The 17,278-nt window shown below is 40.0% G+C and overlaps 1 protein-coding gene across 1 annotated transcript in view; it reads right to left on the reverse strand.

Moving 5' to 3' along the window:
* Positions 1-9,081: 9,081 nt before the first annotated feature.
* The window catches only part of LOC101831865 (zinc finger protein 120-like), a gene marked incomplete at its 3' end in the record, with an annotated part of 46,107 nt that continues 37,910 nt past the window's right edge, over positions 9,082-17,278 (reverse strand). The window contains exons 2-5 of the mRNA XM_040755206.1: positions 10,801-10,927; positions 10,540-10,600; positions 9,391-9,439; positions 9,082-9,237 (exon numbers count right to left, since the gene is read on the reverse strand). Of these exons, the coding sequence (XP_040611140.1) occupies positions 9,082-9,237; positions 9,391-9,439; positions 10,540-10,600; positions 10,801-10,927 (393 nt within the window). The remainder of the gene's footprint in view (positions 9,238-9,390; positions 9,440-10,539; positions 10,601-10,800; positions 10,928-17,278) is intronic.

Here is a 17,278-nt window from a genome sequence, read left to right on the forward strand (position 1 = left end):
CCAGGTGGTGGGACTGAAGGTGTGCACCCCCAGGTGGTGTGCACCCCATGCCTGCCTGAACCCGCACTATGTGAGAACCTGACCCCATGACCAGTGCAGACGCCTTACATCACCAACCTGGAAAAGCTAGCAAGCAGGAAGGGGAGATAACTTCAAAGGCCCTGACAGGCAGGATGGGGAGAAAAACAGCCCTGACCCCCAGGTTAGCCAATTAACAGAGCCAGTTAGCAGAGAGAGAGAGAGATTGAGATTTTATAACCCTGTTTTATGATTGGTCAATTTGAAGAGAGAAAGGACGACTTACTTGCCCTGAAACAGTTACATGAACACGTATACCCAGATATCCAGACAAGGCCTTGAGCTCGTGAAGCTGGCAGGAGGCTGGGTGAGTGGAGTCCTCTTTCCGTGAGAATATGTTTTCCATCACCCCTCCCAAAGGCCTGGGTCTGAAGGTATTATTATTATTTTTGTTGTTGTTTCAGTTAGTGGCAGGCAGTCGGGGCTGGCTGCCCTGAGTTCGGGAAATGTGGAGGGTGTACATGCGTCACTATACACCTGAAGAACTGAAGGCACCAGACCCTCACCCAGCCCCCTGCTTCAGCATCCACGGCAGGTTGCAGAAAAGTCCCAGCAAGATGTAGGCCTCTGATTTAGCAACATGTGCACTCACGCACGCCCCCACGAGGTTTCATGTAAACACACACAGCCAGAAGCCAGTAAAAAGTGACTGGGGACATGGTGGGGTGGGGACAGGGATTTGAGGGAGTATCTAGCGCCAATGAAATTAAACATCAATAAAAAAACTGGAATTTATTTATTTATTCATCCATCCATTTATTTACTTATTCACTCATTTGTTCCCTTTATTAAGTATATAGTGGAAGGGATGTGGCTGTTGTGCCCACATCGCAAAGATCCCCAGAGACCACCAGGAAGGCCCACCAAACTGCAAAAGCAAGGCTGAAAGTTAACAGCAGCTGCCAGCTTCAATTTCCCCAGAATATGTTTAGGCTTACATTTTTTAAGTACTAATAACACACTTTTTCTCTCTGACTGTACAACTTAAACCTGTAAATAACTATTCTTATATGTAGAGCTACATCATTTTATCCAGTTCTATTCTGGTCAAACTAGTGTAACTACTGTAATTTGGTGTCGTGATAAATTCAGTTCTTTATCCAGATTCTTGATTCCCTGTTCTGTGGATGCAAGAAATTGCCAGTCAGAACATTCACCAATCATCTAAAATTACTGAATGCTTACTTATATTGGGAGCTACAGTCAAAGGAGGAAAGTTTTCGGTTCCTCCTTGTCCATCCCTTTCTGAGCTGGGACTACACCTGCTTTAAAGTTGGTCAGTGAACTCAATTCATACACACAGGTCTCTCTTCATTTTTTTAAGTGGGCAGTAAAATCTAGAGAAGTTTGAAGATACTCATTTGTTGGTCGCAAGCCAAAGCTACAGGAGACACTGCTCTAAACTGAAATAAATAATCAAAAGCAATTGAGAAGGACGGAAGAAATTCTTAATGACCTGGAAATAGTGGGGAATAGAAACAATACGGGATTAGGGTAGTGATGCATTTAAAGAAAATCAAATTGAAAAAGTGAAACTAGGGACCGGAGAGATGACTCAATGGTTAAGAGCACTGGCTGCTCTTCCCTGAGTTCAATTCCCAGCAAGCACTTGGTGGCTCACAACCATCTATAATGAGACCTGGTGCCCTCTCCTGGCCTGCAGTCATGCATGCAGGCAGAACACTGTATACATAATAAATAGATAAATCTTTTTAAAAAGTGAAACTAATAATTGTCTTTTTTTAAATGATAAAGATAACTGAAAAAAATCCACACAGCTCTACTGACTTTGAGAAAGAGAAAACATTCCCTGTTAGAGGGATTTGCATTAACAAGATATTATATCACCATGCCCCTACGTGCAATGTTATAGATAGACACCGAGACCTGCAACATGACACACAGCTACACCTAATGGATGTAACCATGACAACCGGGATTGAATATATCTGCGTACGAGAGTTCCCTTGCTGGAGATTTAATATACATTGGCTCAAGCTAACCTTCCCAATTGTACACCCATAATCTTGCCTGCCTTCATTCGAATGACATCATTGACCAATACATGCTGGGAAATTACAAAAATCACTGATCCCGCCACAATCAGGCCCTATTTCATAACGGTGACTCCAGTAACTGCTTGCCTACACTGTATGTATGAAACCTTGCTCCAATACAAATCTTTTTCCTGTAATTGAAATGGACAGTTGACTACATGGCTTACCTTTGTAATTTTAAAGCTCAGTGGTGGTTGAGTTCTTTAGTCTAAGAATTTAGTTGGTTTAATCACAAGGACAACAAGGTCATTGCCCTAGGGAGCAATGGAATGGATCAAGGCTACCTGAGTCAACATAAGCAAGTTGTCTCAGAAACATTTTTCTACAAGGCTGGAGGTACCGCTGCTCTAGAATTAATATGGCTTCCCAGGGAGAAATCATTCCACACAATTAAAAATTTAACAAACAAAAATCTCTTTAATGACAGCATGCATCCAGTGATGGCTAATGCTAAAAGAGGAGCCAGCCTGGCACAGATTTTGCATTTCATATAATGCTGTCATCCCTAAGTCTCCTTTAGGCTCAGCCCTGAGGTTATACTTTGAATGTTTACACAGAAGGCATGTCTAGCCACTTAGGCAGATGGATATTTACAGACCAAAACTACCTTTTAGATCATGCATTATGATCTCAATATAAATATATTATAATGTATGATTTAAAAGATAAATAGATCATAACGTATGATCTAAACATACAGATGTAAAACATACAGATGTAAAAATGCCACAGTCCTCACACACACAAAGGACATAGAGCGCAAATACAAACAAAAAAACAAAACAAAAAAAACGGGAGTCACCTATCCACACTGTGAATGATGTTCTTAAATGAACAGCTATTCTGAGTAAGGCTTTTTTTTTTTTTTTTTTTTTGCCTCCAAGCAACCTTGCTCAGAGGAAGGCCGCAGATGCTTCTGAGGGACCGGAAATAATTCATTTTAACTCGGCATGACTGCTGTCTGTCTCGAGTCTGTGGGATTACTGAACAGAACTTCATTTTAAAGCTTTATTTACGTATCAGTGTGTTTGTTTGTCCATGTGTCTTTGTGCAGCTCCTGCAGAGGCCAGAAGAGGGAATTAGATCCCCTGGAACTGGAGTTACGGAGACGGTTAGCAACCATGGTTTCTGGCAATGTAACCTGTGCCCTCTGCAACAACACCCAAGTGCTCCTAACTGCTAAGCTATCTCTCAAACCACTTTTTTATTTAAAACTTATTTTTATACATTTTAATCAAAATATATTACATCACTTTCTTCCTTCCTTTTGCTCTCTCCGTCTTTCCCAAATTCTTCCCTTCTAATTTCTCCCTTGTTAAGTGTGTGTGAATAAGGACATACAAATATATGAATAAAACCTGCTGGGTCTATTTCTGTTGGTTGTGTGTTATGGTTTCAGGACTGAACATGCTGTTTTGGACAGAAAAATAGGGAACTCATCCCTGCTGAGGCGGATTCACCCATTTGCAGGGGGATTTTACTCTTATTGAGCAACATGAGTCTGACCCTTGAGTGACTTAGGCTGTCTTGGACAGAAAACATTATCAAGAATAGAAAACTTGGAGTAGTAAATGCCCCAGTTAACACCTGCTGGTGCCGTGACTCTGAAGTTCTAGAGCTGCAGAGAAGTCAATGGACACTGCCCTGAGCCAATCACCATCTCGCTAGGTTTCATGGACCTCCCTCCGTATCCTACTGACCATTCTCATCTTGGATGACTTTGATATCCTGAAGCCCTCGTCTCCACTAAGTATCATGGTTACAAACCTATACCACCATACCAGGCTTAGGTGGCTGCATTTAGTGACTCATTAGAGTAACGGGTAAGTAAGATGAGCAGTTTCACTTAAGTATATTCAAAACTACTTATCTCTGTGTGAGGGTTTCACCGTCTATAGAATAAAGATGAATTATAATACATTCAAAGATAAAAGCAATGCTGTTCACAGTTGGAAGACAGTGGACTTTAAGACACAAGACTGCATTTGATGGCGCCTTCTTCTGTTACTGGGGTTAGGACCAGAGCATGTGTCCTGGCTACTCTAACCAGCCAGGCTCAGACACCATTATTAAGTCAATTAAAAAAAAACAAACAAACAAGCAACACTAGGTAGTGGTGGCACATGCCTTTATTCCTAACACTTGGGATGCAGATGTAGGCGAATCTCTGTAAATTCAAGGCCAGTCTAGTCTACAGAGCGAGTTCCAGGACAGTCAAGGCTACACAAACAAACCCTGTCTTGAAAAACAACAACAACAAAAGAAACAAGTTAGTAATCTGTGATGTGCCCACCTATAATTCAGGTACACCTGAGACAAGGAGCACAAATCTCTCTGATGTTCTAGAAGAGCCTAGACTATATAGTGAGTTTCAGGCCAGCCGGAGATTCATAGCAAAACTGTTCTTTAAAACAATAAAGCCGGGCGTTGGTGGCGCACGCCTTTAATCCCAGCACTCGGGAGGCAGAGGCAGGCGGATCTCTGTGAGTTTGAGGCCAGCCTGGTCTACAGAGCAAGTTCCAGGACAGCCTCCAAAGCCACAGAGAAACCCTGTCTCGAAAAAAATAATAAAAAATAAAACAATAAAAAGAAAACCATAGAAAAGAAAAAAGAGCAAATTATCAATAAAAGTTGTAAACGACATTTTTTCAGTGTGACTAATAGAAAACAGGGTTAGATAGTTGTGAGAGATATGCACAACTAAGTATTATAACTGAGCCATATAATGAAAGTTCCCCCACCTCTAGAACCCTCCCCCAACCCCAGCTTCCGTCTCTCTTGCAAGGTGGTCAGAAAAGGAGTAAATGTTTCTTCAGTAGACACATTCTCATCTAGAGCAACCAGTCTTTTCCCACAATGAATTTCTCAGGGAAATTAGAATTGTTAGCCAAAGGGAGAGATATAAATGTCTCTTAGAACACCCTTATTCCTGTACGCATGCAGGTGCCAGGGATTGATGGGGTGGAGGCTGAGGAGTTTTAAGGTCCCAGGGGGGACCACAAAGTGGGGACTGCAGGAAGCTGTCCCTGACAGCTATGTAAGTTGCCAAAAGAGAGTGGAAGACCCGGAGATGTCACCGGACTTCTCAATGGAAACTATGAAAGCCGTATCCTGGACAGATGTCCTATAAATACTAAGGGAACAAGGATGCCAGCCCAGACTACTGTACGCAGCAAAGCTTAATTATCATAGATGGAGTAAACAAGATATTCCATGACAAAACCAGATTTAAACAATACATATCCACAAATCCAGCCCTACAGAAAGTAATGGAAGGAAAACTTCAACCCAATGACGATAACTACACTCACAAAGACATTTGCAATAGATCATCCCACTTTACCAAACACCAAAAGAAAAAGGGAGGGAAACCCACACACAATAACACCACCGCTAATAAATCCAAAACAAACAAGAATCAGCAATCAATGGTCATTAATATCCCTCAATGTCAATGGTCTCACCTTGCCTATAAAAAGACACAAACTAACAGAATGGATACGAACACAGAACCCATCCTTCTGCTGTATATAAGAAACATATCTCAATGTCCAAGACAGATGTTACCTCAGAGTAAAAGGTTGGGAAAAGATTTTCCAATCAAATGGACCCAAGAAACAAGTGGGTGTAGCAATCCTAGTATCTAACAAATTAGACTTCAAATTAAAATCAATCAAAAGAGATGAAGAAGGACATTTCATATTCATCAAGGAAAAGTCCACCAAGATGAAGTCTCAATTCTGAACATCTATGCACCAAATAAAAAGGCACCCGCATTCGTGAAAGAAACATTACTAAAGCTCAAACCACATATAAAGCCCCACACACTTATAGTGGGAGACTTCAACACCCGACTCTCACCACTAGACAGGACCTCCAGACAGAAACTTAACAAAGAAACAAAAGAACTAACAGAAGTTATGATCCTATTGGGTTTAACCGATATCTATAGAACATTCCATCCAGACACAAAAGAATATACCTTCTTCTGAGTGCCACAAAATCGGAAACATAGCAAACCTCCACAGGTACAAAAAAAAAAAAAAAACGGAATAACCCCTGTATCTTATCAGACCACCATGCTTTAAAATTAGAATTCAACAACGCAAATTGCAGAAACCCTGCAAACTCATGGAAATTGAACAATGTGCAATTGCACCATCCCTGGGTCAAGGAAGAAATAAAAAAAGAAATTAAAGACTTCCTGGAATTCAATGAGAATGAAGACACAACATAACTAAACTTATGGGACACTTTGAAAGCAGTGCTGAGAGGAAAGTTCATAGTACTAAGTGCCCATATGAAGAAGCTGGAGAACAGTCGTCATACTACAGAATTAATAGCACAACTGAATGCTCTAGAACAAAAACAAGCAAACTCACCCAGGAGGAGTAGACGCCAGGAAATAATCAAATTGAGGGCTGAAGTCAATAAAGTAGAAACCAGAAAAACATTGCAAAGAATCAGTGAAACAAAGAGTTGGTTCTTTGAGAAATATCAACAAGATAGACAAACCTTTATCCAAACTAACCAAAAGGCAGAAAGAGAGAATGCACATCAACAAGATCTGAAATGAAAAGGGGGACATAAAACAGACACTGAGGAAATCCAGAAAACCATCACGTCATACTTCGAAAGCCTGTACTCCACAATATTTGAAACTCTAAAGGAAATGGACACTTTTCTGGATAGATATCACTTGCCAAAATTAAATCAAGAACAGATAAGCAGTCTAAGCAGACCTATAAGCCCTAATGAAGTAGAGGCAGTCATCAAAAGTCTCCCAACCAAAAAAAGCCTAGACCCAGATGGCTTCAGTGCAGAATTCTACCAGAAATTCAAAGAGGAACTAATACCAATACTCCTCAAAGTTTTCCACACAATAGAAGCAGCAGGTTCACTGCTAAACTCTTTTTATGAGGCTAAAATTACCTTGGTACCCAAGCCACACAAAGACACAACTAAAGAAGAGAACTATAGACCAATTTCCTTCATGAACATCGATGCAAAAATACTCAATAAAATACTAGCAAATTGAATCCAAGAACACATCAGAAAAATCATCCACCATGATCAAGCAGGCTTCATCCCAGGAATGCAGGGATGGTTCAGCATAGGACAATCCATCAGTTTAATCCACCTTATAAACAAACTGTAAAGGAAAAATCACATGATCATCTCACTAGATGTTAAAAAAGCCTTTGACAAAATCCAACACCCCTTCATGATAAAGGTTCTAGAGAGATCAGGGATAGCAGGAACATACTTGAACATAATAAAAGCTATATACAGTAAACCAACAGCTAACATGAAACTAAATGGAGAGAAACTCAATGCAATTCCTTTAAAATAAGGAACAAGACATGGCTGTCCACTCTCTCCAGGGAGGAAAGATGAGCAAAGAGATAAAGAATGGGCTGGTAAACCCACAAACACAGCTGACCTGAACAAGGGGGAGCTCTTGGACACCAGACCCACAGCTTGATGGCCAGCATGGGACTGATCCAGACCCTGAGTGTGAGTGTCAGTGAAGAGGCCTGGACAATCTATGGGGCCCTGGGTAGTAGATCAGTATTTATCCCTAGCATACAAATGGACTTTGTGTTTCCATACCACAAAGAGGGATGCTCTCTCAGGGTGCACTCTTGTGGGGGTCCTAGGCCCTGCCCTGGACAAATGACAGACTCTGTATATCCCATATGGGGAAGGGAGTAGGGTAGGGTAGCGGGTGTAGGAGAAGGGGAGGGAGAGGGAGCTGGGACTGACATTGAAGAAAGCTTGTTTCTAACTTAAAAAAATGTCCTAAAAATAAAAATAAAAGAAGTTGAGAGATAGGCTGTATTTCATTATCAGGGAATGGTTGGTTTCGAGCCCACGGATTGGTTGGTTTTGCGTGTGGGTTTTCAAGGGAAGAGTGTGTTTGTTTGGCTCTGGTTTCAAGACCACAGTGTGTTTCTTTCAGTGGTCCCTTTTAACCATTTGAATCTGGCTTCGGAGCTGGGTTGTTTCTTTGGTATCAGGGTCAGGGAGCGTTTCTTTGGCTCTGGTTTCAGGGCGAAAATGTATGTACTTCTCTTGCTGTGATGTCAGGGTCAGCGTGTTCCTTTGGTTGGCTCTTTTCCCCTACACATATGGATTCATAAATTCATTTTTCCATGAGTTTGCTGATGCAAGCAATATAAAAGTCATCTTAATGCTTGAATAGATTGATGACAAATTATTTCCTACAGAATAAACATGTGTTTTACTGAATGTAAGTGTGTTGGCAAAAATCTTACCAAATTCTTGATAATAAGGAGCCCTTAGTATCTTTCTCAGGTACTCAAAGACTACTGTTACATGCAAAGGCATTAATAGATTGATTTCACACAAAAAGTTTTACTCACCGATAGCCTCCAAAACAATACAGAGAAACCCTGTCTCGTAAAACCAAAAAAAAAAAAAAGTTTTACTCATGCATGAAGTGAAAACTTTACCACACTAATTACATATGTATAGTTTCTCTGCAGAATGATAATTGTCTCATGATTTTGAAGACTACTGATACATGGGAAGGCTTTACTACACTAATCACATTCATATAATTTCTCTCCACTGTGGGTTCTCTTATCTAGCCTGAGACTACTGACACATGACTTTCATGCATTTGCAGGTGACTGGGGCATGCGAAGGCTTTACCACACAGACCGAGTTCATAGGAATTCTCTCAAGTATGGGATCTTTTATGCTGTTGAAGAGTACTGTGACATACAAAGGCTTTACCACACTAATTATATTCACAGGACTTCCCTCCAGTATGTGTCTTTTCATGCATTTGCGGATGACTGCAGTGTGCAAAGGCTTTACCACACTGATCACATTCATAGGGTTTCTCTCCAGTATGAGTTCTTTCATGTGTTTTCAGACTTTTCTTATTTATATAGGGTTTACCACACTGATTACATTCATAGGGTTTCACTCCAGTATGTGTCCTTTTATGAATTTGCAGATAACTTGGGCATGCAAAGGCTTTATCACACTGATTACATCTATAGGGTTTCTTTTCAGTATGGGTTCTTTTATGCCTTTGCAGATGACTGCTATATGCATAGGCTTTACCACACTGATTACATCCATAGGGTTTCTCTCCAGTATGTGTTCTTTGATGTGTTTTCAGACTTTTGTTATTTGCATAGGCTTTGCCACAGTGCTTATATTCAATGGGTTTCTCTCCAGCATGAGTTCTTTTATACCTTTGAAGTGCAAAGGCTTTAACACATTGAGTATATACAGAAGGCTTCTCTCCAGTTTGACTTCTTTCATTTCTGCAAGAATGATTGGCACATGTAAAAGCTTTACCACAGTCAATGCATTGTTGAATCTTTGTATCTGTATGAATTAATTTTACACTTTGGTCCAATTGTAAAGAGGAATCAGATCTTACGTTTCTATCACTGTGTTTACAGTCATGTTGTTCCCCATTATTTAGGGTTGTTTTGCCTCTTTGAAGATAACTGTGGTAGTAAAATCCTTTATTATGTGCTCATATTTATAGAATCTTTTTTCTATATGAGATTTTTCATAAGTTTAAAGTGAACTGGAAAAACTCAGAGGTTACCACCTATTGCATCCATAAGTTTTCATATACTGTGAGTCATACTACATTTGCTAAGTGAACTAGAACAAACAGAAGCGTTTATGCAGTCCTAGTACCCATAGGGCTTTCTGTAGTATGAGTTTGTTGATGTACTAACAATGAAGTTGGACAGCCAATTATTTCTACACTTGTAACAAATTCAACCAGTGTACTCAACATGGGGACTGAGACATATCTTCTGATTGTTCTGAGAGACACATGTTGCATTTTTCCATTGCCCTGTGCTCATATGGCTTATATCCAGAGTGACATATGATAGACCTACTAAGGGAAGAATAACAAATGGTTTCCACACTGAATTCACAGTTTCACTCTCTGTTCCTCATAGACCTGTTGTATAGGGATTAAGGGTTTTCCATAACAACTGCCCCTTGACCCTTAATTCTAACTGCCTCCTCACTAAGCTTAGCATAGTTACAACAAGCTTACTATTTGCTAATTAGTATTTGGAGATTTACTTTTCAATGTATATACCTTTTGTAATATGAGTGGTATGAAATATATGGAATGAAAGTTCTGTAGCACAGCTCTCATGCTGCTATGATTCAAATCTATTAAGGCATTGTTTCTTTGCCTTCTTTCTTAAAAGATTGCTATGCAGATGCAATTCACCTATCTGAAAATGAGGTATATGGTTTTGTGAGAATTTAACAATCATCAATGCACTTTAAGCTGTGCTTATTTACACTGTTGCTTTTGTTTAAAATTTCCAGGACACTTACAATTTCTTCAGAGGCACATTTGTGTCATTTTGCACATGAAAATTACTTTTCATATCTTCTGGAATGTTGATAATATTCTTCAGTACGATGGTCTTCCCAACTGTATCCTAAAATGTAATACCAGAAAATGCATATTACATTAATGAAAGCTGTGAAAAACTTAAGTTACCATCTTCAATGAACCATAGAACTATGCATTATTTTTTCACCTCATTCTTCTTCTTTCTCAATCAAATTGCAGAAGAGCATCAACAACCAAGTCAAAGTTGTCTCCTTATTTAAAACATGAAGGAAATTTCAGTCTTACCTATAGCAGTGAGGTTCCTGTAGGTCTCCAGCATCACATCTTCATAGAGATTCTTCTGAGAAGGATCCAGCAAAGTCCACTCTTCCCAAGAGAAGTCGATGTGCACATCATCATAGGTCACTGCATTCTAAAAATATCCCACACATGTGTGCAACTGAAGATATGATACCAACCACATTGTAAATGTCTACTTCTTTGACAGTATAGTCATACACTTCTGGTGCTTCCCACACATATTAGGTGACAAGGACATTATAATGTAATCACCAAGTCACTTTAGAAGGAAGTTGACTAGGAGGTTCATCTTTGTCATTTCCATACCCTTTGAATAAAACATCACCTTGGAAGAGAAAGACAAGTAAATAAGTCAACAGTACGGAGTACACACATGGGAGAAATTGTATGAACAATTACTAACTACAAAAGAGAAAAATAAGATGGACAAGCTGGGTTTATTGGCTCATGCCTTTAATCCCAGCACTCAGAAGGAAGAGGCAAGAGTATCTAACTGAGTAGAACATCAGCCTAGTCTATGCAATCACATCCAGGACAGTCAGAAGAACATATTGAGACCCTGTTTTCTGTCCAGAAATCTGTCAAACAAACAAACAAGGTAGAAAGAACTCAGAGTTTATGCACAGAAATTCCTACAAAGAGTTATGCGTTCACTCCAGTTCTGTTTTCATCTTCCAGAAACCTGAATTGCCCTGACTTAAACTGTATCATAAATAAGACTTTACTAAAAGTCACTGCATGTTTAAACAGTTAGAAATTAACAGATGAAAACATTAGCAATATAAATGTTGATCGCAAATAATCAACACAGGGCAGAGAGCTGGCTCTGCAGTCAAGGCTCTTGCTGGCCTTGCATACAGGTGGGCTCAATTGCCAGTACTTATGTGCGGAATCACAACCATCCACTATTCCAAGTTCAGGATTTCTGAGCCCATCTTTTGGTCACTGTGAGGACCAGGTACCCATGTAGTACATATCCCTGCATACAGGTGAAATACTCAAATTCAAAATAAACCCAGCAGGCAAGGAGAAGGTCATGCCCCTGCAATCAATGACACAGAATGCTCAGGCAGCATCAATGTCATGAATGCATCTCATCCTGGAAAACAGAATGACACCCTGTACCACATTTTAAAATTCAATATATGGGTGAAGCTCAGTACAACAACCTGTGCTTAACGTGCACAAAAACCTACATTCCAGGCCCATCACCCAATAATACAAAAACAAAACTAGCCAGGAATGTTGGCCCACCATAAATCCCAGGACTTGGGATTGAGAGACAGGGGGACCTATAATTTTGAGGACAAGTATGGTGTACAGAGCTACTTTCAGGACAGTCCAAGAACACATTAGAAAAATCATGCACCATGATTAAGTAGGCTTCATACCAGGGATGCAGGGATGGTTCAACACATGAAAATCCATCAATGTAATCCACCATATAAATAAACTGAAAAAGAAAAACCACATGACCATCTCTTTAGATGCTGAAAAAGTATTTGACAACGTCCAACACCACTTCATGATGAAGGTCTTAGAGAGAATAGGGATACAAGCAACATACCTAAACATAATACAGGCAATATACAGCAAGCCAACAGCCAGCATCAAACTAAATGGAGAGAAACTCAAAGCAATTCCTTTAAAATCAGGTCTTCATATCTCTTCAGTATTGTACTTGAAGTTCTTGCTAGAGCAATAAGACAACAAAAGTAGATCAAAGAGATACAAATTGGAAAGGAAGAAGTCAAACTTTCACTGCTTGCAGATGATATTATAGTTTACATAAGTGACCCGAAAAACTCCACCAGGGAACTCCTACAGCTGATAAACACCTTCAGCAAAATGGCAGGATACAAGGCTAACTCAAAGAAATCAGAAACCCTATTATACACTGACGATAAATGGGCTGAGAAAGAAATCAGAGAAACACCCTTTACAATAGCCACAAACAACATAATATTTCGGGGTAATTCAAACCAAACAAGTGAAAGACCTGTATGGCAAGAACTTTGAATCTTTAAAGAAAGAAATTAAAGAAGACACCAGAAAAACAGGAAGATCTCCCATGCTCTTGGATAGGTAGGATCAATGTAGTAAAAATGTCAATCTCACCAAAAGCAATCTACAGATTCAATGCAATCCCATCAAAATCCCAGCACAATTCTTCACAGACCTTGAAAGAACAATACTCAAGTTCATATGGAAAAAAAAGCCAGGAAACCAAAACAACAGAACCCTCTACAATAAACAATCTTCCGGTGGCATCACCATCCCTGCCTTCAAGCTCCACTACAGTAATGAAAACAGCTCCCTATTGGTTCCCAAATAGACAGGTAGACCAACGGAATCTAACTGAAAACCCTGACATTAACCCACACACCTATGAACCCCTGATTTTTGACAAAGAAGCTAAAACTATACAATGGAAAAAGAAAGCATCTTCAACAAATGGTGCTGGCATAAGTGGATGCTGACATGTAGAAGATTAAGATTACAGATAGATCCATGTGTACAAAACTTAATTCTAAATGGATCAAAGACCTCAACATAAATCCAGCCAACTTAATCTCCTAGAAGAAAAAGTGGGAGGTACCCTTGAACAAATAGGTACAGGAGACCCCCTTCCTGAACATAACACCAGTAGCACAGACACTCAAATCAACAGTTAACAAATGGGACCTCCTAATAATAAACTGAGAAGCTTCTGCAAGGCAAAGGACACACTCAACAAGACAAAACGGCATCCCACAGAATGGGAAAAGCTCTTGACCAAGCCCACATCTGACGGAGAGCTGATTTCCAAAATATACAAAGAACTCAGGAAGCTAGTCACCAAACACCAAATAATCCAATTAAAAAGTGGGGGTATAGAACTAAACATAGAATTCTCAATAGAGGAATTTAAAAAGGCTAAAAGACAAGACACTTAAGAAATTGGTCAATGTCAAAACAATTCTGAGATACCATCTTACTCCTGTCAGAATGGCTAAATCCAAAACACCAACAACAGTTTATGCTGGAGAGGATGTGGAGAAAGGGGAACACTCCTCCACTGCTGGTGGGAGTGCCAACATAACAGCCACATTGGAAATCAGTATGGTAGCTTCTCATGAAAATGGGAATTAGTCTACCTCAAGATCCAGCAATTCCACTCTTAAGCATATACCCAAAGGATGCACATTCATACAACAAGGACATCAATTCAACTATGTTCATTACAGCATTATTTGTAATAGCTAGAACCTGGAAGCAACCTAGATGCCACTCAACTGAAGAATAAATAAAAAAATGTGGTACATTTACACAATGGAGTACTCTTCAGCAGAAAAAAAATCAATGAAATCTTGAAATTCGCAGGCAAATGGATGGAACATAAAGACTGAAGGTGGATCTTATTTTTTGTTTTTTGTTTTGTGTGTTTTTGGTTTTTTTTTTTTTTGGTGTTTTCAAGAGGGGGCTTATCTGTGTATCCCTGGAACTTTTTCTGTAGACCAGGCTAACCTCAAACTCAGAAAATGTGACTGCATCTGCCTCCTGAATGCTGGGGTTAGAGGAGTGTACTGCCACCAAGCAGGTAAAGGTGGATCCACATTAAAGATCATTAAAGATCACGCAAAGAAGAAAACTGAATAACATACAAGGAAAACAGCACTGGAGAATTGGGACAATACAATACCTCTTAAAGTAATTTCAAGTGACTGGCGCCCATAGAACAATTTTCAAAGATAAACATGGCCAAGCATGTGAGTGAGAACATGCCATTAATCCCGGCCACTTGAGAAACTTAACACTTGACAGTGGGCCACCACCTTACCATGCAACCTGAACTTCCTGTCCATCTTGAGCTGAGTATTGTAGGACCCACCAAGTCATAAAGTAGACAGGCACAGCTGTCATCTGTTATCAAATGATAGTGATATAGAAGAGATCAGGCCCAAGAAGGTCCTCAAGTCACAAACAAGTCCCATGAAGGGGTTTCCCAAACGCGTCTGGTTTCTACTTCTGTCACAATGCCCTCTGATGCCAAGCACACACCTATAACCCCATGGGGTGTTCCCTATGATTGGTTGACTGCAGAAGAGAAGACCAGTGGCCTGGTTCACTGATGGTTCTGTATGTCATACAGGCACCACCCAGAAGTGGACAGCTGCAAACCCGGAAAACTCTGTCTCCAGTTCTAAAGCCACCATTTAGAATTGTCTTTGAAGGACTGAATGACAGGGCTGGAGAGATGACTCAGTGATTAAGAGCACTGGCTGCTCTTCCAGAGGGCTGGGGTTCAATTCCCAACAACCACTTGGTGGCTCACAGCTGCCTGTAGCTCTAGTTCTAGGGGACCCAACGTCCTCACACAGACACACATGCAGGCAAAACACCAATGAACATAAAATTAAAATAAAAAATTAAAGTACTGAATAAAATTTAACATCAATTTCTAAATGGAGGTATCTTATTCCATTATCATCCTGACTTAAATGATTTCCCACGTGTGTGTATGCTTCAGTTGCTAAACCTGAAGGTATAAAATTGGAATATTAAAGCTTTAAAAGTACAGGTTAATAATGAAGTTAGACTCTATAAAACGATATGCTTAAGAAAATTTTCGGAGTCTTTTTTTTTGGTTTTTTGAGACAGGGTTTTGTGGGAACAACAGACCTTGGCTGGAGACCCACTTCCCCATCAGCCTGGGAGCAGGCAGCTGTAAGACAATGTTTACTAAAAACATGTTTACTGAAAACAATCCAGTGTCCATAAGAAATGTTTACTGGAATAATAAGTTTCTGAAAAGGGCTCGCCCACGGGAACGCCCTGACCTCGACCTTTCCAAAGACTAACCACCTCTTCCTGACCCACCGACCTCTGGTGTCAGAGCAGAACCAGCCAGGGGTAAGGAAGGGAGCTTTTCTTGAGGGAAGTCTTTCTTGGGAAGTTTTTTCTTGAGCCTTCTTGGAGCCTGTTTAAAGTTTTCTTTACACCGCCGACTGGTCTCTGTGTCATCAATCCTAACACCCTCGCCACATTCTGGGATACAGGCTGTGCAGCGGGTGTGGAGGCTGTCCTGGAACTTGCTCTGTAGATCAGGCTGGCCTTGAACTCACAGAGATCTGCTTGCCTCTGCCTCCCAGTGCTGGGATTAAAGGCGTGTGCCACCAATGCCCGGCTTTCGGGGTCTTTTGCAAGTGAGTAAATTAGGGAAATTTATTTCATATATCATTTTACTTTCAAAATGTGAAGGAACAGGCATCTTCAACACATAATCTCTACTATGCTATCTCACACAGAAAACTTGTTATTTCTTGGGTATTCACTGACATTCACTCTTGATTTGTGTCTGAAATATTTTTGTTTCTGAAATTTTTTGAGTGTGCATTTTTTTCATTCTTTTTTTTCTCTTTGGGGACCCACTACTCAGATCCCAAATAAATTACACGCAGAATTATTCTTAATTATGAATGTCCAGCCTCTGCTTGACTTGCTACTAGCCAGCTTTTCTAGCGTATCCCATTTCTCTTTAACTACATTTTGCCTGTGGGCTTTTTACCTTTCTTTATTCTATAAATCTTTCTTTCCTTCTTACTCTGTAGCTCGCTGGGTGGCTGGCTGCTGGCATCTTTCTCTCTCTTTTTCTCATTGCTCTCCTCTTTTAACATTTTTTCTCCTTTTTATTCTCTCTGCCTGCCAGCCCCACCTATTTCTCTCTCCTGCCTAGCTATTGACCATTCTGCCCTTTATTAGTCCAATCGGGTGTTTAAGGCAGGCAAAGTAACACAGCTTCACAGATTTAAACAAATGCAACATATCTTTGTATCATTAAACAAACATTCCACGGCATAAACACATAGCGACACATCTTCAACTAATATTTCATATCATAAACTAGTCTAAAATGTACAATAGACAAGATCTGGGGCTTATATGTAATTTACAGTGACTAAGCTAGGCCTATGTTAAGACACAAGTTATTATGTGAGTTATAAATCACAGCCCTGGGAAGAACTGGTTGTAACTGAATGTTATGATTGGTAAACCATAATTGAACTTAAAAAAGGTAATTGTAATGGCATGCACGCTGTCTTCTGCTTCGAGTCAACTGTGTCTTGTAAACTATTGACAAGTTCTAAGTGGGATTTTAACGGCTTGCAAGAACGGAGTAAGTACAGCAGAAGATTTGAGGGCCTAGGATCAGCAGGTAGAATGGTGCTGGCTCCCAGACTGTGTGTAATTCAACCTGTGAGGAGCTCAGTTTTGTCTCTGCAGTTGTTTAATTAGAATAACGTAAAGTATCTGGTATGCTCTTCCTAGTAAGTGTGCACTTGATAGGATAACTAATATTATATCTTTTAATAAAATATAAGCACTCATGAGTGAAACCTTTTTGTATGACTTACATATCAAGGATTAGTTTGGGGGTACATATTTAATTAACAAGGACTCCATCTATTGCCTATTTGCTTTG

This window comes from Mesocricetus auratus, unplaced genomic scaffold, assembly GCF_017639785.1.
Source record: "Mesocricetus auratus isolate SY011 unplaced genomic scaffold, BCM_Maur_2.0 Super-Scaffold_100011, whole genome shotgun sequence".
Lineage (NCBI taxonomy): Eukaryota > Metazoa > Chordata > Mammalia > Rodentia > Cricetidae > Mesocricetus > Mesocricetus auratus.